At 38.8% G+C, this 20076-nt stretch overlaps 1 protein-coding gene across 4 annotated transcripts in view; it reads right to left on the bottom strand.

Annotated features, from left to right (window-relative positions):
* Window positions 1-20076, bottom strand: part of FSHR (follicle stimulating hormone receptor) — a 213135-nt gene that overhangs the window by 30093 nt on the left and 162966 nt on the right. For all 4 annotated transcript variants that reach the window (XM_052698362.1, XM_052698380.1, XM_052698353.1 and 1 more), the window contains one exon: window positions 17350-17421. In XM_052698362.1, the coding sequence (XP_052554322.1) occupies window positions 17350-17402 (53 nt within the window). In that variant the 5' untranslated portion in view covers window positions 17403-17421. The remainder of the gene's footprint in view (window positions 1-17349; window positions 17422-20076) is intronic.

Here is a 20076-nt window from a genome sequence, read left to right as displayed (position 1 = left end):
TACAGTGAGAACAACTCATCACTGGGACACCCTCCCCAGGGATATGGTGGAGGTTTTCAAGATGCAGTTGAACAAGGTACTGGTTAATCTCATCTGGGCTCCTTTTTCTCATAAAAGATTTGACTTGATGGTCTTCTGAGGTGTGTTCCAACATGGGCTGTTCTGTGACGCTGTGAATCTAGAGAGGAAGAGGTTTAACACAGATCACGACATGGGAAACTGCTGTAAGAAGAAGTGCAATCATGGCAGCTCAGAGGCAGATGACAGCAGGAGTCCCTTACACAGTGTGTGGTGACATCGGCTCTCGAGCACAATGACCTTATAATATCAGTAGCAGAGCAGTCAATGACAGGGTAATGGGTGCCTGACTGATGAGCTCAGCTGTACGATGCTTGCAGTTGCAGGAAGATTTATGGATTTCTGCATTTCACCTCCCTGTTGACAGACTAGTGGCCCATGGATCAAGATCTTCTGAGTGCTTGTTTGTTCACACACAGACATGGCACACAGTACTACTACACAGTTTACTACTTTAAAGGGGAATTTCCCCTCTCTCCAGCCACATCGCCCTCCTTTGCAGTGTTGGGTGTGACCCATTCCCTGCAAACAATTGCAGTTTTCATTAAGTTCTGATCCAAAGGAGGTATGTGCACTGGCTATACCCATGATCTGCTCACCTTATACTCTCTGTGATACACCACTGATGCGCATTTTGGCTTTTGGGAGTTCATTTTTTGATGTGCTGTTGATTCTTCAAAACTTTGTTCACCCTACTGATGTCTACAATGACCAGTGATACTGAAGATATCAGGTGCCACTTCTCAGTGCCAATGGCCTCCCTGGGAACTCTGTACTACAACAGTGGATCCCAGACAGGATCCACTGGGTGAACCCACTGGGAACAGCCCTTGCTAAGTCTGAACAAAAAAATTAAGCACTGGGATACCAGTCTTGATGCAGAAGAGACTCCTGAGCTCTTATTTATTTTGCTCTGATCAGAAACGGGCTAGTATGGAATCTCCTTTGGGAAATTTCCCACTACAGCGACAGCAAAATGCGACTCCATTGATTTAAACAGGTTACAAAAGAAAAGCTATTTTTCTTAAAAATATTGGAGGCTTTTGACCTTTTAAAAATAGATACTTGATACTCTCGCATGCCACTTTCCTTGTGAGCACGAAAAACTTGTCTCCCTACCATGATCCACTGAATTACAGGCAGTTACAGGCTAGTATATCTTAGAAGTTATTGGCATTTCAGAAATGGATTCAAACACTGACTCTCCTCCTCATCCCCTTACTTCTCTGAAGTTACACACACACACTGTACTGACCTGAATAAGTGGGATGCCCATTTCACCAGCTGAGTATTAAAACTGATTTCACACTCGGAACAAAATAGCATATACCTGAGTCTTTGAAGGAGGTTATCAGGAGGCACCAATACTGTGTCTTCCTGCCTTCTCCAAAGGGCATGGCATCATACTCTCAAATAGACCAATTCAGGCATGGGAAATATAATGCAAATTTCTGCACAGCAGGCTCAAGCAAAGGGTTTTTTATTTCTATCAGTGCTTTAACACCATGCCAGCAATCCAGATGAAAGTCTGTTGAGAGTTGGGTTGCATTAAATTAATTGTCCATGTAACAGTATTACACTGGTCTGCCTAATCTGAAAAAGCATGCAATTAGTCTGCGGAATTGCAACTGATAACGACCAAACACAGCTACAGAAGCCACATCGTTATAAGAATTGATTTTATAATGAGTACAGTTTGAGGGGATAGATACCTCCTCGTACTGTAGGGGATGTCTTATACTAATTTTGGTTTGCTGTCGGTAAAACTGAAAATGCACGAAGCCTTGTACGTCAAACAAATCATGACCAGGTCTTCAGAGGAAAGAAAGGGCAGCTTTCAGCAGAAAAGCAGGCTCCAGAGTCTGAAGCCAGAGGTACAAGTGCTGACTTTGTACCGCTGTCCCTCCACTTCACATCTGGGATGGATATTTGCAGATATTTGTGGTTGCCTTATTGGTCTAAAATTAAACTCTGAATCTACACTTCTATTCTGTCTAAGCAGTTCCGGATTCTCTGAATAGAGAAATGCTGATGTGACTCTGCTTGCTGAGGACTGGGAGTTATAATGGCCACATGTGCACTTTTGGAAGTGCAAAGTACAGGGAAAATGGCTGAATAGTAGCTATAAAGCAAAGGTACCTAATGAACAATATTCACCAAGGTATTGAGATTTAAGTTTCGTATGAGATCCTAAGTATATATTTGGAGGGTCTTAATCTTGAAACAGTTCAAAAGAGACAGGGACCTAGCCTGGACCAATTCTGGATGAAATGAGCCACAAACTCTCTGTCCTCCCTACTAACACAGGTAGCTCAGAGAAAGAGGTTTGCATTCTGGTGCTGCACAGACACTGGGACAGGTGTACCTGTTGACTGACAACCCAACTGCTTTGAAGACAGTCACTAAATTTTCCCTTCAACTATGAAAGGTGTAGGGAAGACAGAGAGCTTCCTCTAAATAAAAGCACCCGCCCTAGCAGTGGCATGGTTTTCTCAAATGCAATGGGCTCCAGAGGCTCTTGAGAGTTGGTGGTAAAGAAAGTGGTTGTTCAGCTGAGAAAGGGTCCTCCTTGTTCAGAGATGCTGACACAAGCATTATGCCCACCTCGTAACTCCTTTCATGGAAATGGACTAGGAGAGTTTATTGCCACTTATCTTTTACTGCTTCTTTCCTGGCTTTGGTAGTCAGTTAATGATGAATAGTTTTATTGAGAATGACCTGGGCAGATGAGAGTTACACCAGAGATAATCACTTAGGGCAGTGCCAGAATGAGGAAACTGGAAACTCTGCTCCTGAGAAGACCGACTTCTGCCTGACCTCAAACTCATTTTGAGTGAAATCAATAGATATGAATAGTTCAGATAGTCCTGGACTTTGGCTTCCAGGACCCTAAGTCAGCTGACAGTCTTTTCAAAGAGACCATCTTGAAGATGTTCCCAGACACTTTAAAAGAGTTCTGAAGTGTTTAATATAAGTGCATACACACAACAAAGAGATGCCTCTGGAGGGCTGTTCATTACTAATTCCAGTGCATTACAGAAAGGGGAATTCACAATAGTAAGTGCCTCACATATGTACAAATAAACTTAGATAGGAGGGGAAAATTGTCAAAAAAAAACACCAAAAAACCACAAAACACTATTACTCCTCAGCTAAAAATATTCCCAAGCCTTATGAGAGGACTCTGAATATCCACCAGAGCACGCCATGCAGTACATCACACTCACTTCAATGAAAGTAAATCCTCCTGACTTGATCCATCATGAGAAAGATATTTGCATTGTCTAATGTGAAATTCAATTATGAATACAGACATTATCTTCCAGCTGCTAACATCAGCTGCTACATCATTTAAATGCCTTCTTGAAGGGATTTAGTTGTCCCTTAGTCAGTGTTACACAATCCCTGCAAAATATCTTTTTTCCAGCACAGAGATTTCCTTTTGTCTCCTTTTCTGTTTGCATTCGTTAGATCCTTTCATAAAAACTACTTACTATTCTTATGCTTTCTTTCTAAGGGAGGCCTTGACAAGCTCTTATTCCTGAGCTTTATCTCCAGACTCAGCCAGGACCCCACTGCATAAATATGTACTTGATTGGAGCACTCAGATACAACCTACTTGGGAAAGGGATCTTCTATGCCTCTGAAGTTAAAACAAAACTTCTCTTTGTAACAGAATGCAACAGCAAACACAAACACCAGCAAGCAGCTACTGAGGTAAAAGCTTTACAGAGCATGAGTGCAGCAAGAGTATCTTACCTGATTGTGGCAATGTTCCATAAAAGTAGAAAAAAATCATCATTAAACCTAAATCTGCAGGTTCTCTACTGAAAAACGTAGAGATGAAACAATATACAAAGACTGGAATTACATTCAATCCCTAATCTTTTTTTTTTTTTTTTTTTTTTTTTAATCAGCAGCAGCAAAGAGGAACCTGATACCTGATTCAACACATCTGAAGTCTTATGTGCCAAATAACTGATAAGATCTGTATCATGGACCCTCTTTTCCTGGGAAAATTATGATTCCATTTGGATTTCCCTAACATAAATAACCCTACACTTTCAAACACAAAAAGTCTGTACACAGGTAAGAAAGACTTACAGTAGAAAGAGAATATGTCATAGAATGTCGTGGTGAAAATCTGGTATATTAATATATGCCAGCACAGAATACTCCAATAAAAGCAATACAGATAACAGACCCTCAGCCACATGATGGTGCTTACTGTTATCAATGAGCAGAAGTCTTTCTGCTAACCCCATTTACAAGGAAGTTGCTCACAAACCATCTGAAGGATTTCTGCCGTAACTATGCTGTATCCAAGCTTGTAGAAACTCTAAACAAACAAACAAAATGGCTTCCTTGAACCACCTGCTGCTATGGGGCTTTGATGAGAAGTTCCTCAGGCTGGACTCAGCCCTCAGCCCTTGAGAAGCCTTTACTACTGGTTCCTCCAGAGAAGTCTGCATAAGAGTAAGGTGCAACCCTTGGGAATCTAAAAGCATGCTTGGTGCTCTGAAGTGACCTGATTTTCGTCTCCTTGGGAAACCTTCTCTACACACTATCATGGGTCATTTTCAGCTGCAGGCATAGAAAGAAGTTGGTGATAGAGATGATGCAGAAAACCTTATCTAAACCAGATCTTCCTTCATCATCAAGGGAAAAGTAAGGTTTCTACCCACCTCGCCACACAGCTCAAAGTAGGAGACAACAAGAATACAGAAATGATGCTGTCCTTAAACACTGTCATCTCTCTTTTGTTGTACTGCACTGCAGTATATACTTATGCCATTTTTCTTTCTGTCTTCCTGTACCGATGTAAGCAAACAGGAACTGACCACGTTTCCACAACTCACAAACTCCACACAACCATTCTTGTTTCTAGCAAAGAATATTGAAAAAAAGATTATTACTCACAGGGGCACGAAGAAAAACCAACACTGTAGAATTCCCAGACTTCAAGAATTACTATTTGGAGAAGTCACGTTGATGAAATACACTTAAATTAAGAAAAAAACAAAAGAAACTAAAATTCTTGATTTCTGATTGCTATCATTGCTTTAGTTGAGACTGAAGAAGGTTTAACATTCCAAGCAGAAGGTGTGGAAGCCCATTAACTTTAATTTTTTGAACTTGTATTTACATTAGCACTCATCATTTCAGAAAAATGTACAGAATTTTTTTTCTCTACTTATCTTTACATAAATGTTGTCTCTAGAAACCATACAGCTCAATCCACAAAGGGGCACAGAAATACATACACTCAAAAGCAACCCTGCGAGAGCAATTTAATTTTCAAATTTAAATGAATGCTTTGTGCATGTTAAGTAGCAAATTAAAAACTACAAGGTAAGCTCTATATTGTTTCTTGCATCACTCTAAAAACAAAATGCATATTTTGAATCTAGAGTATCTTATTTCCATAGGAAAATGAGAAAACAAATATAGCACCTGTAGGGGAACATTACCATGTTTACCTCTGAAAGATCCTCTCTCCTGAAGTTAAAAGACCTGTCAGTGGAGGTTGGTCAGGAAAGTTAAACTTGGTGCTTGACCCGACTGGTTAGCACGGTGCCAAAGGAGAGGGTGAAGGACCCTCATCACACAGGGAAGAGAGCCCTTGATTTTCCTTTGGTTCACATTTAGTTAATAACAAAGTGGAAAGATGTTATTTCACATTTGTGAAATCCTCCATCTATTCATAAAAAAGCCACAGCACAGCCAAAGCAATCCAACCTTCCCACAGTGCCTCACAGTGGAGCTCAGTCACCCACAGAGACCAGCTCTGTCTCAGAGCCATTTCAAAGTACGACCAAAAGAGGCTTCTGATTTAAAGCCAGCTGCAGCAGTCATACCTTGGAGTGAATCATCATCTCCTGAGGTTACAGGCTGAGATCACCATCTCATGGTATGCAAGACACCAACTTACCTATGTGAAAATAAACCATTCATCACACATATGCAGACTGGATATGAAAAAATGACCTCGAAATTTAGGGGTTTGAGTCCTGTTATCCTCTGCCCCTGAGCCATCCTCCTGTCACAGGAAGCTTGTGACATATTTTGTGTGGGAGGAAGGTTTGGGGGTGGGGATGAACAATCCCAACTCAATTTTGTCCTAAAATTATGAGTAACTTAGAAAATAGACAAATGAAAGAACAAAATGGTTGCAAAAGAGGAAAGTATAGTAGCAAGGAAAAAAAAACGGTCTCGTTGCATACTGTATCTTCATTTGAATTGCAGAATTAATCTGAATGAATTATATTTTTTAATTTGTTTAACTATGATAATAGTCATCATGCACTGGTGGTTTTAGCAGTATTTTCTCTTTATACGCATGACTCAAGAATTACCATAGCAACTTGCTTCCTAATTAGCCTTCAGTTAGTAACAATCAATACAATTAGACAAGGTCAGTGCTGGGGAAAGCTCTGTAGATTTTTAAAAAGACTACTAAGAGTCACTAATGGCTAGAATAGAATGAGTGGGATCCTGGACAATCTTCTCCAAAGAATGATTGCTATTGTTCACACTTCAGTGAACAAAAGGATTCATAACTAAGGCTACTCCTGCCATTTACCTGACTACAGAAAGCTTTTAACCCATCAACAGGTTCACAGATTTTGAATAATAGAAGCATCCCTAGATTTGCAGACAAAAAGATGCCTTGTGATCACATTGCTGGGAACGATGTCGACTTCACACCATCACAAAGCAAGAATAAATATGTTGGATATTTTTGTCAGTGTCCCTACATCTGAAATCAACAATCCTGTGAAGGAAGGCTACATGAAACCAGTAATAAAGTGAGGCTCAACAGTTCGTGGGAATGGTATTTAAACAAGTGCTGGGATCCCATTAGGAAGTTCTCCTTCTAGTGACCAGAGTGACTGTCAATCTCTGACACAATTTGCCCCTTATTTTTACAGTCTGTTAACACGTTATTGCTTACCCTAAAGCACTGTGCCTGGCAGCACAGTTGGACGACAACATGTGTGCTATTCAGAGGTACTCTGGGCCTAGGGAACGCAAAACAGGCTCTTTGACAATGACAGATGAAGGCTCATGAAAAGCCACTCCACTTGTTCACACTTTTAAATCTGCTACTAAGAAACACAGGCAAAAAAAAAAATAAATCTTATTTTTAAATAAATGATGAGTGTCATCAGCTATGCTGAGGCACGAGGCTGGCTGTGACAGATGGACCGTGATCTATTTACTTGCCTCTTTATACAAACGTGTTGCCACTTAGCTCTGCCCTATGTTCTTCTTCTGGAGGTAAATTCTCTGCAGCTCAGCCCTGCACAGAGGTCTGGGCTCAGGGAGGGGAAGAGCAAAGGCTGCCTGTACACTGAAATCATTATGGCAAGGAAGTCTGGATAGTGCTGTGCGACAACACTTCAAGTGAGCTTTGAGGCAATCTGTCTCAACCTTCCTCTGTACAGAACGTCCCCAGGAAGAAAAAAAAGCTTTTAAGTTCAAAAAAGACAGGTTTGATTAAAATATAAACTAGGACTATTAATGTTAAGCCAGAAAAACCTCAAAGGAAATTGCTTAGGTGGAAGAGAATGGAAAAAGAGTTCATACACCTCTCTCTCCTTATATCCAACACCTTTGGAGAAGGTTTAGTGTTCCTCAGTGACTTATTCCAAGTGGCAGCAAGCCCTGCCCAGACCTCCCTGAAATTGCATTCATTACCTCAGGGGTTGCTCCTCAGTGCAGTCCCTGAGTGGCACATTTCCATACCTGACTGCAAAACTTCTGCTACTTACAGTAGCTCAAAGCTGCTCTGCATCGAACATGCTCATTAGGCTGCAAAGGAAATGTCCTATCCCACTGCCTCTAAGGAGCTCTTTTGCTGTCACTCTTCCTAAGGAGCATCATGTAATTGGGAACAGAAGTAGTAAATAATAAAACAAATCCATTTCACCATATCATGCTCCTCCCTTCCCACAGTGCGGTGGGAATAAAGTTTAAGAATCCAGCACAAGAAGTCTTAAAAGTACAGAAAACAAAAAGAAAAAGCATGTAATCATAAAATCTCATTCAAAATAAATGATAAGATTGACAAAAGGATTAGATATGTTCTAATGAGCACCTTCATGTCATAATTACACTACGAAGGATAAACATTTCCAGATAAAGATGTCATTTTGAATAGACAAACAAGACACAACTAAATAATGTTCCTGAATAACAAAGAACCAGTTTATTTTAGTCCACAACTGAAATTCTGCATTACTCCTTTTAGTGGATGAAACTCACAGCACACAGGTAACGCACAGAAACCATTCAAGGAATTTGTGCTGAGCATCAGCACTGGGCAGCTCTTCACTGTTACGTATTACATGCATTTCTCCTCCTCAGAATAGGATGAACAAAATATTTCTTTTCTCCATCTGGAGAATCTATTCCATAATTGTTCCAGAAACATTCTCTCTAGTGTCCTTCAGCAATTGGCACTGGTAGTTTGCAGGGACGTGGTTCTGAACTAAGAAAGTCAACAGTATGTCATTAACCCCAGACCCTAATCCTCTGTTGTCTGCATATATTTATTCATGAGCAGTTTACTCACAAATGATATACACAAATGGTATGTGTTATTTTCTTAAAGAAAATCAAGCACATACGTGGAGATCTTCATCAAAAACATCTTTCTGCTCAAGAAATCCAAACAAATATTCACAGTATTTTGCAAGCAAATTGTTCTTGGCTTGGTCACAAAACAAACAATACACCTTGGATGAACAGAGGCTAGCAGCATCTTTTATAGAAAAATCAAAATGCAGCTCACTAATAACGATGAAATGCTCAACTTCCTCTCCACTGAGCAAAACACCCATCAAACTAATGATTAAATCCAAATCAATCTTTTGGCATTATAAAAATAAAAGCTGGGTAATATAATGTTGTCAGACAATCAACATCTCCTGCTTAGAAAATAAATGTCTTGACTTCATCTCAGTTTGTTTTCCTGAGGTTTCTATCAGCATTTGTATAGCAATAGGAAGCAATTCTCCATTGCAGCATGCCAATTCCACCAGCATTATTTCTAAAATAGAAGGAAAAGCTAGATAGAATCAGTAGGAGACTGTTTTTCTGAAGTCCACCTGAAACTGAATTACCATTTCTGAACTGGTGCCAACCTTCCTCTCTGGGACAAAAAATGTTTAACAATAACATTAAGTAAGAATAAGTACTGAAGAAAATCCCAGTTAGAATATGCCAGGAACAAGGTCACACCTTTTGCACTCACACACTGTTGTAATTAGAAACACACTGAAATAAGATTAATAGAAAAAATAATTTAAAAAAAAAAATCCTTTTTATGATGAAGAAACTCCAAAACTTTTCCATAAAAATACTTTTTTTTTTTCCTTTTCCTTTTTTTTTTTTTTTTTTTCCCCAACAGCAGTAATTTTTCAAGTAAATCCAGAAACTGAATATACCTAGAAGTACACAGCACTTCTATGCCTCTTGAGATATACCTTAACCCAAATTGCCACCCACACAGCACTGTGGTGCATCAGGAACCACAAGCCCTCACACCATGATGCATTTTGCATAGCCAAATCACACATTGTGTGAATTATTTCTTGCAATTTTTTTGGTTTGTCATTTAATAGTTTTAATTGAAATCCAGTGCTCCAGTTATAGCAGTAGAATTGGCAGGAGCAATCATGCCTGATCACCTTTCCCACACAATCCAGACTGAACAGACCACTCCAACATCCTCTGTCAAACGTCTTCATCCAATGCCCTGGCCTACCTATCCCATTCTTCCTCAGGTGGAAAGCATCTACGAATGTGTTCATTTTAGTGAATATTTTCTTTGATCCCTATACTTTCAATAATTCTTACCATTTCCACGTGGTGGGTTTTTGGACCGCCAGACTTACAACTTTTATTTAGAACTATACATTAGAATCCTTAAAACTCATTTTGAGTGAATGTGGTTAATTCAGAACTCATAATTAAAGATAGGAAAAAGCAATTGTTCTTCTCCATGCACTTTTGTCTTAGACTTGTAGAATTCTAGAATGAACTAGTTTCATCTAGAAATGACCTTCAAGATCATCAAGTCCAAGCATCAACCTGACTTGCAGAGACCCATCACTAAATCACGGCCCTTAGTGTCACGTCCATACGTGTTTTAACTACCTCCAGGAACAGACACTGCACCATTTCCCTGGGCAGCCCATTCCACTGCTCGACCACACAGTCTTTGTGAAGAAATTTTTCCTAACATCTTACCTGAGCCTCTACTGGCACAACCTGAGACCATTTTTTCTCTTCCTATCATTTGTCACCTGGCTCCCGTATTGAGCCCTTAGGAGCACCAGTTGTGACTGGCCGCCAGCTAGATTTTATGAATTCAGGTAATGTGAACATGTCACACTGGGCATTAAAAAGAGGCATTAAAACATTTGGCATGCATTCAGGAAAACGGATTTCCATTTTTTTTTTTTTTTTTTTACTTTAACAGTCTCTTTGTCTAGACAACCATAAAGCAGGAAAGAGAAATGAGATAAGATGATTCTTCTGTTCAAGTTTCAGTTTCTAATGCTGGCTTTATATTAACGCTGTTAACAAACAAAGATTATGCTAACAATTCCCACAAATTTCATTTTTGCTCAAGTGAAGAAAGTAATGACAAAATGTATCTTCCTTTTTTCTTTTCTAAATATGTTCTATCAAAGAAAGCAAGCATCAAGATACCAAACTATACAGAAGGAGTTATGGAATACTGTTTTTTGCACTCTGATATGTTTCCATTAAAGTATGCAAATATTATTATTATTTCCTGGGACTTTTTAAATAGGAAAGTTAGAAAATGCTGATATGGACATAATGAATTGATTTTACAATTCTTATCTTCTTCTTTCAAGTGCTTTTATTTTGTCATTTTTTTTCCCCCACCAAAGTATTAGTAAAACTTTTTGATCAAGCTACACATTTACTGAAGTATTACAAAGCTGTAATTAAAATCTTTGCTCTTTGACATCAGAAGTGACTTACTGACAAGAATATTAAGCACCTACTTCATTTGTTTTGTAACTGTGCAAGGGATGACAACAATAACAGCAAATGTAAGACCTCTTCCACAGATAAGCTTTGGCAGAGAAAATTAGAATGCCAGGTGAGGATGCAGCAGAACATTTATAAATTATATTACAGAACACTAGCCTTGGCTCATTACATTGTATTTAGAACACAAAGCACAGCTTCTACTTTCAGAAAATAAATTTAATTAAGAACATACCAGACCTCATATGCTTTTTGTACCAAACTAAAACTTGCTATCCGTGGTTGATATTTGCAATGGTTAGAAAGGGGTCATTTGTAGTAATAGCATTCAATCTACAAGGAAATGTGCCTAAGTCACTCAGTGCCATGCTGAGAAACAGCTGCAAAACTCAGTGCTTTGCCCAGCTTCTCCATTGATGATATGTTACCGGTGCCTTGGGAGAAGCTCGCATGGCTGCTCCCCATCAAATCCCATTTATGGGAACCCATTTCAAAGGGCAGAGCACAGCAATGGGCAAATGAAGACTGACACCTTGGATGCTGTTGGGCTAAGGAATGCATACAGTGCAAGATTAGCTCCTTTACATGGTTTTGCTGCTGAACCAGTGACCTGAAGTGCAAGCAACCCTTCCAGTACAGACAAGAGATGCTGATCACCATTAAATGCAGACAGTCAACTGTGACAGGAGCATCTGAAACTTATGAGTCCATCTGCTGGAACCTGGAGAATTCCTGTGATTGCTCACCGCCCTCATACCAGTGTGTGGTGGCTGGGCAGCCCTGTAGTTGCTACTAGTTTACGCAGGGTTAAACCCTGGAGATGAAAGGCAAAGTCCTTTACTATAGCAGTGGTCCCAATGAAAGAGTTATTCTTTGGAATGTCAGCCTGAACTTTCAATTTCTTTGCTTCTGCTGGTTACTGGTCTTAAGGTTTTCGAACAGTAGTCCCCTATTCCCTCAGAGAAAATACATATTTAGACTCATTTAAATGCGTTCAATAGCATACTTATTTTTGTGCCCTGCCTTTAAGGTGCATACTGTTACACATAATTTCCTATAATATAAATTAGAATACAATATCCTTTAAGTTGCACCTTGAGATTTTACCCTGGAGCATTTGTTATCAAAGTATGATCCTTACCTGATTTGGTACTTATTTTGATACACAGAAAGCACTGCATCTCTCTTTCACCTTAGGGATGTAAATAAATATTTTTGTAAACGTGCATTACTTAATTTGAACATCGCAGTAGCTCCTGCAAAGCCATATTTTGCTTCTAGAAAAAAATTAGTAGGGTTTTCCAATAGGAAAACTTTCCAAAAGGAAAGGAATTCCTACCTAGAGACAAGTTCCAATTGTCTTGGTTACACTGAATCTATTTTCTCAAAAGAGCTTTAATGGTCATATTTAATCACAGCCCCTAGCATACTGAACGAGGCAGAACATGATACATTATGCAAAAACACCTGGAGAAATTGGAACATGCCAGCCAGCCTTCTTTTGAGCAGAAGACTGCTTATCCTTAGCTGATTGTGCAGTTTCTGCCTTCCCCTCTCCTCTTTTCCTTCCTTTTGGGCTGTATGCCACTGAATGCTACAGAATCACATTTGGGCTGATTGAAACTGATTTCAGGAGCGGAGGGAGTGACAGACATCCCTTAGACAGCTGCTAACCCTGGCAGTTTTGATGGATACTGCTGAAGAAGGTCAGGATTGTTTACCCACTGAGTTGTCAGGTGGTTCAAATTTGATAAAAAAGACTTACAGTCGGTGATGCTTTCTACTACTATGTCAGTCTCCCAATGAGACTTTTAAAATCAAGCCAAGAACTTTGTTCCTTCCCCACTCATGGGAAGCAAGTTACACCTTGATTTGGTAACCTTAACATGTGTTTCAAAATACTTTCCTGAATAGTCTTCACTGTTTTCAAATACCTCACTTTGGATTAGATGAAACATTAATGTTAACTCTTTTTGAATAAGAAAGTGTGGCTTGTCTTTGAGCTTATGAGGCAAAACAGAAAGATTTTAGCATTGTACATCAGGTTGGTTGCCAAATACAACATATGCTGGTGCCAATGTATCTAAGGCAAAGCAGACCAGTAGAATCTATTTGAACAATCACAAGCTCTGCAATCCCAACAAAAAAAATGCAATAGCTTGAATGACCTGAGAGATGAGATAAAGATGTGATCCAAAGCTTTTTTCTCTACAGAATCATGAAGATACTATAGATAGCTAGTGCTTATATTCCTGCTATCTTCCATGGATAGAAGATTTCAGTTTGCAGGACTGTCAACTCCAGCAGATTCCCTCAGCCCTTAAAGTTTGCACGTTCTAGGATTTTGAGAGCTCATAAAGGATCAGTCTCATCCAGCTTTGTTGAACACAGTATGGTTTGTGTTCTTAAAATTTGCCTTTGCCCAAAACTGTAGATTTTGGGAGCAAATCATGAAATAAAGCATTATTTTTTAACTCAAACTTTTCAAAAGAAGAAATAACTGTCAGTGAACTTTCAAGGGAACTGCGCTTCAGGATAAAAAAGTGAAGACTATTTGGCTTACACAGGGTGAGGCAATACTGTTGCTTCAATACAATATCACTGTTCAGAGAAACATTGTTCCACAGCACATCTTTCCTTAATGACACAGGTCAGGAGCATGACCAAAGTCCTAAGCCAGACTTCTTTTGTCCTCCAAAAATCATTACATGGGTATTTCAAAAGCCAAGGGAGATCAGCATCCTCAGTCTACTTCTATCATCCAGATAGTGATTTGAAGCTGAAATTGCTGTCTAGCTTCCTTGGTTAAGTTAAACTAGCCACTCATCTTGGGATTTGAAATAAAATTCCTGTTTGTTTTTTTCCAAGTGGGACTGAAGCATTCACCTCTCCCTAGAGCAGTAATATATCCCAATCTCCCCATCATTAGTTCAGCTACTGAGGATCAGACCAAACTTCCTATAAATATGAGGTACTGTCAAGCATTGTTAGACCACCACTCAAGAATTTACTTTGCTACATCACAGAACTGGGAGGAAACTTAGCAAGATAAAAAGAGAGATTTCAATATTGCTTTAGGCTTTATTTCCAAATTAAGTAGTTTTAGTGTGGGTTGAAGATGACATAGGAGCTGCAGAGCATGTTGAATTGATTTTGCCAGGTATGTGTTTGCATGGTGTTGCCTTTTAATTTAGTAACTGGAGAATTAATCTGTTCTGGTAGTGCAAACAAGTTAGTTAAGCAGGAGTCAAGAAGAGCTGCCGTGTTCTGGTTGGCTAAAACTTCCTAGGAACAAACTAAATATCAATATAACAAGAATGACTAATCTGCTTCCCTTCCTGCTAAATTAATGTGAAGCCAGAGCTATGCATAAGTTGCACAGCTGGTAGCACAGAGCTGGTTAAGATGCTCCCCAGATCTGTGAGTCTCTGAAATACTTTTCAATACAAAAAATTCAGTGTTACACCATTACAAAGAGAGATCTCAAAGGATTACAACCTTTCAATATGTTTTGTAACTTGGAACATTTTATTTAACAAAATATCTTTTTCCCTAGAACATGCCTGGGGAAAAACTTTGTCTTATAAGACATAGCAGGAGAGTTGGAACTAGATGATCTTAAAGGTCCCTTCTAACCCAAACCATTCTATGATTCTGTGATTGCACAGGATCATGTTTTTTTAGTAACTGAAGGAATCCAAGTGGGCAAGAAGAAGAATAGAAGCTGGTCGTGTTCCAGATAGGCTTTCATTCTTTCAAAAATCACAAAACAGTAAAAATATCCCGGTGATAATTTTCTTCATTTTCCAATCACCATCACCATCTCCAAACACAAAGTCTGTGTTTGGCAACAGATGAACACAAGGATTTTGATTTGTGATTAGAATGGAGGGAGGGAAGATCGTGTGCTCCATGCTGACACTTCAAGATCCTGCTCATCTTTTTTTTCTATAAGGAGACCGTGTCCATACTGGAGATCCCTTGGACAGTGCAAATGGGAAGAAAACAAGCTATATTCAAAAGCCTTCATTCACTCTGGATGTAAACTCAATCGAGTTAAGATTTTTATAGAGGATTAATTTCTGATTTAACTTGTGCTCAACCAGCTCATCTCCAATGAATGATTAGAAAGAAGACTGTTCCCTGAAATTTGTGAGTCCACCTCATTCTCTGAAACACTGTTGGAAATCACCTAGAAATGATAACTGATGGAAACAGTACAGACTTTTTTATTTCTCTCTTTCTTTCTTTTAATTTATTTTTATGTATTTATTTATTTTGAATTGCTCTGAATCAGTAACACACTCAGGAGATACTGTGACTCTCTTTATTTCTAGCCTACTTAGTTCTACAAGAACACAAGCATATACTACATTGAGGTATTTCATTTGTATACATCAGGCTATCTACATTTTACCACATGGAGATATCACACCATTATTAGCTCTTTTCCTTAGATAAACTGAAGTTTGCCTTAATCTTCCTTTTTGTGCATGATCTTGCAAGAGAAATGAGGCTTTCACACAAAAGCTCTGTTTTTATGTGTAAATATCTCATTTGATTACACACTTTATTTGGTCTCTACGTTATCATGAATATTTCTGATCAATTATTTATGGATTAGGTTTAGGATTTGTGAGCTTTTTCAAATTTCATCTGTTTGCCACACCATTTGCAAATACTTCATTCTTTGTTGATGTTGATTGGTCTCATTTACATATTTATCACACTTCTACTTTCAAGGGTATTTTGCAATAGAATGTCCCCATTTCTTCTCCATGTTCTAGTAGTACACAGATTACACGGATACACTTTCAAACTGAGCTCATTTCCATTAGCAATTATTTTGGTTAACAATAAATCGTCACTTAGAGACATCCTATTCAGTGTGATGGTTAATTTCATAGATATCTAGCATATGGTTTCTGAGTAATTAAAGACAATGGGAGCAATCTATAATGCACTTTTGCAGCCCACTTCACAGTCGAGGGAGCTGAATGTTTTTTCCATAAGGACTGCATTTAAAGGAATCCAGCATGACTGGGGAGAAACAAGTTCCAAAGTAACTGGTGACACAGCACTGATCTTTCTCCCAACTGGTGATTCCTGAGCACAGAAAATAAAACCTTTATTTTCAACAAAGACCTCTTGAAATCCTCTAGCATCTTCACTTCTTATGCCTTCTAGTGTGCTCGCCTTCCTCTATATTCTTAAACAGGAGCATGAGATGATGAAAGGAGAAGACAATGCAGAAAAATGCAGGCAGTTTTGCTCTTACAAAAACAGAACTGAAAATGGCACTGACCCTGAAGTGCATTTCCTCACTGCTACTTAGGCCCTTCTTGGACAAACAGTATATTTGCAACCCTCACTAGTGAAGGTACAAACACTGAAAGAATTTCTAAACAATATGTGATTTACACATATATGCATTAATTTAGAAAAGCACAATATGCCCCAGAGTAGTTCATATTTTACAGTGAATTTTACCTTTTCTGGTGCTAGCATCAGTTAACCTGCAGACTTTTGGTGGCTGTTGAGTCACAGCCTGAACCACTGATTGATCACCTGGGGAAAGGACCAGGTCAATCCTGGGAGCACAGGTGAAGGGGTGCAGCCTGGCTGCATCTCTGGTTGGAGATCCCTTCCTTGTGGAATTTCTATTGCAAGCCTACATCTTCAAAGACAGGTGAGTGCTTTTCCTTTTTCTATTGCAACATCTTCCGATTGCACTAGTCCCTTTGCTGTTACAACATATGATCAAGCCTTGTCTTGGAGGGCTGCAATACAGCAGACTAATGGGTACCTGATATATCTGTTCATCGAAGGCACTCATAATTATAACTCCAGGCTTATTAGTAAAATTCACAGAAATTAGACACTTGCTCTCTGTATATTCTAGGAATTTCAGAATTATCCTGTGGAAGAAGCTTCTCACATACTCCCAGCCATTGACTGCAACTCTCTGTATGCAACTACAATGACACTCCCTACCGAACCACTGCTTTCACCAAGGGCAGCCCAGCTACTCGATATAAAAATGTATTTGTGACAACAATGCTACATTCAGACAACATAATCTGAAAAATGGAAAATTTGTTTTTTAAATAGAAAGATGAAATGAGATGGAGCTCAGAGACAGGGGTTACTCATGGGCAGTAAAAGGAGGAGTTGCAATTAGAAATTGCTGTTTTTGAAGTAAAACGGTTGTTGATTGATAAATATTGACAAAATACATACATTTTCTCTAGGTCACGAAGTCCTGTGAAAGCTCCCTTTGGAATGACTCTCATCTTGGTGAGGATGAATCTTCTGAAAATAGAGAAAATGGAGTGATTATTCACTGTTCACGCAGGACTGTGTGGCAGCCTTGCCAATACACCTTTAGCCCTGATACCAGGAGAGTTTCCAGCCTGAAGGCTTCACAGCCAAAATAACAGCTATAATGTTTGCAGGATTCCAGATGCCTGCCTGGACCAAAATTACAACGCTGTGTTGGGTTGCCTCTGGTGCTGCTGGGGAAAGATTATCCATCAGTGAGTAGCAAGTTCCCTGCTGGCTTCAGTAAGAAATAAACACCTGGTCACTGCAGCTTTGCTGCACACTTGGAGGGAACTGTGTCTTTTTCATCTCATCCTCTCTTTTGAGAGATGCTCAAGCACAGGATGAAGCAATCCTGTAGAGTTTGGATTGGGATGAGTTGCTTAACTCAAGGCAGTAAGGTGCTACATGCGTGTTCGTGCAAGATAAGCCTTAACCCGCTGCACAGATAATTTAAGGAGTCAGCTTGTATCTCCCATCAGTGCCACTTTAATACTCCTTACTGCTTCTCAGTCTCTTTTCTAATTAGTTCATAATATGCCGTAAAATTGGAACTTTGGAATACACAATTCTACTACATAGGGACCAAGATAATACTTCAATCATTTTTTAAAGTTCACAGAAGATCCTTTATGAAGAATAAAAGTTTGAAATATCAGATAAACTTTGTTGTTAACCTGAACTCATCTTTTATCGCAGTAAATAGAGGACTACAAAACATTAAACAAAACAAAACAAAAACAAAACCACCACCAACAAAAGGAACAGTCCAGTATCTACTACACCTTAAAGAAATTGGAACTCAGGCTGGTACTGCCTGCTGTGTAGTCCTGCACATTTTAACACAATACTTACAAACTAGAGACATTATTCCTTATTGTTCACACAAACTACTTATAGAATCCTTATTTATTTTTTATTTCAGCTGAGGAGTTTAGAATTTTCACGAGAGCATCACGTTTTAATCAAAACCTATGGAAAAAGTACATCATATTCTCATAAGAGTACCATTATGATAGGTTTCTATTTTTTAAATTCTAGATCTTCAGTAGAATCTATCTTCTCATTTAGATTATCAAATTTCAAGTTAGCATTTACTTATACACGACAAAGTCAGTGCACAACTCATTTACTTCTAGAGATGTCAGTGAGGGATTATAGCAGCAGTGAGTTTTGCCCAATCCTATTTTAAGCACTGAAATGTGTGGCAATCTCAGTCCTGAAAGATAAAAATTTGGTATTCCATTATTCTTGCACTATTATTAATGTAAGTTAGACAGTGCTGCTGTATACTGTCACACAAATATTACAGCATTGAGATCATTATGCAAATGCTTGAAGGATTAATGGGCTTCCAGAAAAGGCCTAATCTGGATCAAGCAATTTGTAAAGCCCTACTAAAAGCACAGTCAGTATAATTCATGCAAAGCTATGTCTGTACCTTCAGAGTTCAGATATTGGATCTGTGCAGACCGCTCAGCAGGCTTAGTGCTGCAGAGCTGAACCATCAGGCAACTGTTTAACTTTGATCTACTTTGAAACCTTTCCTAACCTCTCCTTTGTAGAGACATGACTAATTTTGGCACTGTAGAAAGTGGGCTCTGTCTGAAAAGCCACTTATGTATTTTTATGGCAATACTCTGAAATGAATCCTCTCTGTAGATCATCAATAGATTTGCAATTCTTTAATTAAACACTGGCCTATACCATTCTTTACCCCACAAAGAATTTACAGCCTGATCCTGACACTAATTTAAGAAGGGAGCTTCATTCATAGATGACATTACCTACATAAGTAATGCTACAAGTACATAGAAGAATCAAACCTTGGGCTTCTTTGCTGAATAGTCTCCAATCCTGTGCTAATAAGGAGCCAGAATTTAGGAGCTACATTCCTAGTGCCCTGGAGCAGTTAAGGTAGAACTGAAGTTTAATAGCTGAAGTTTCACATTCCACTTCATTAAATTAAGGTTAATTGTTTTTAAACATCCCCAAGTAGGCTAATAAAGCCAGCTTTAATGTTATAACTAATATTGAAAATTAGAATCAGTTACTTGTTGAATTATCAACTGTGCAATGAATAGGAGTCCATTACAACTATTGGAATGCTGTATTACAATAAATCTCACCAATTAGGCTCCAAGAATCTATCTGCACTCTACTTGAGATACTAGCTATTCAGTAACAAATTTTTACTGGGGCACGTGGAGAAAAGAATTGAAAAGCATTTTCTTGGTTTTATGACTGCAATTGTTTTAAGGCCAAAGAAATAAATACAGTCCATCTTTGTTCAAGTATGTTTCATTACAAACAAAAAAGCTGTCCTTTAAAAACATGTACTTAATGGAGAAATGCACTGTTTGGTCCTAATAAATAATGCTAGGACTTAGGTACCCAAACAGAAACCACAGAAAACCATAAACATTCAGCACATGGTGCAGAATTAAAAACCCACAGCCAGGCACTTGGCACAGGACAAGAGGAAGGTTAGACTAAGGATTATGTGATCCAAAAATCTGTACCTTATGCAGGCAGTTACATCTCATTTCCAACGCACCCAGGTCTTCCATACCCTCAAAATAAATAAACAAACAAACAAACAAAAAACAAAAAACAAAAACCCAACAAAACAACAAAAGTCCAGAG

This window comes from Tympanuchus pallidicinctus, unplaced genomic scaffold, assembly GCF_026119805.1.
Source record: "Tympanuchus pallidicinctus isolate F22 unplaced genomic scaffold, pur_lepc_1.0 scaffold1, whole genome shotgun sequence".
NCBI lineage: Eukaryota > Metazoa > Chordata > Aves > Galliformes > Phasianidae > Tympanuchus > Tympanuchus pallidicinctus.
The sequence above is the reverse complement of the archived record's forward strand: the minus strand, read 5'-3'. Positions and strand labels throughout refer to the sequence as shown.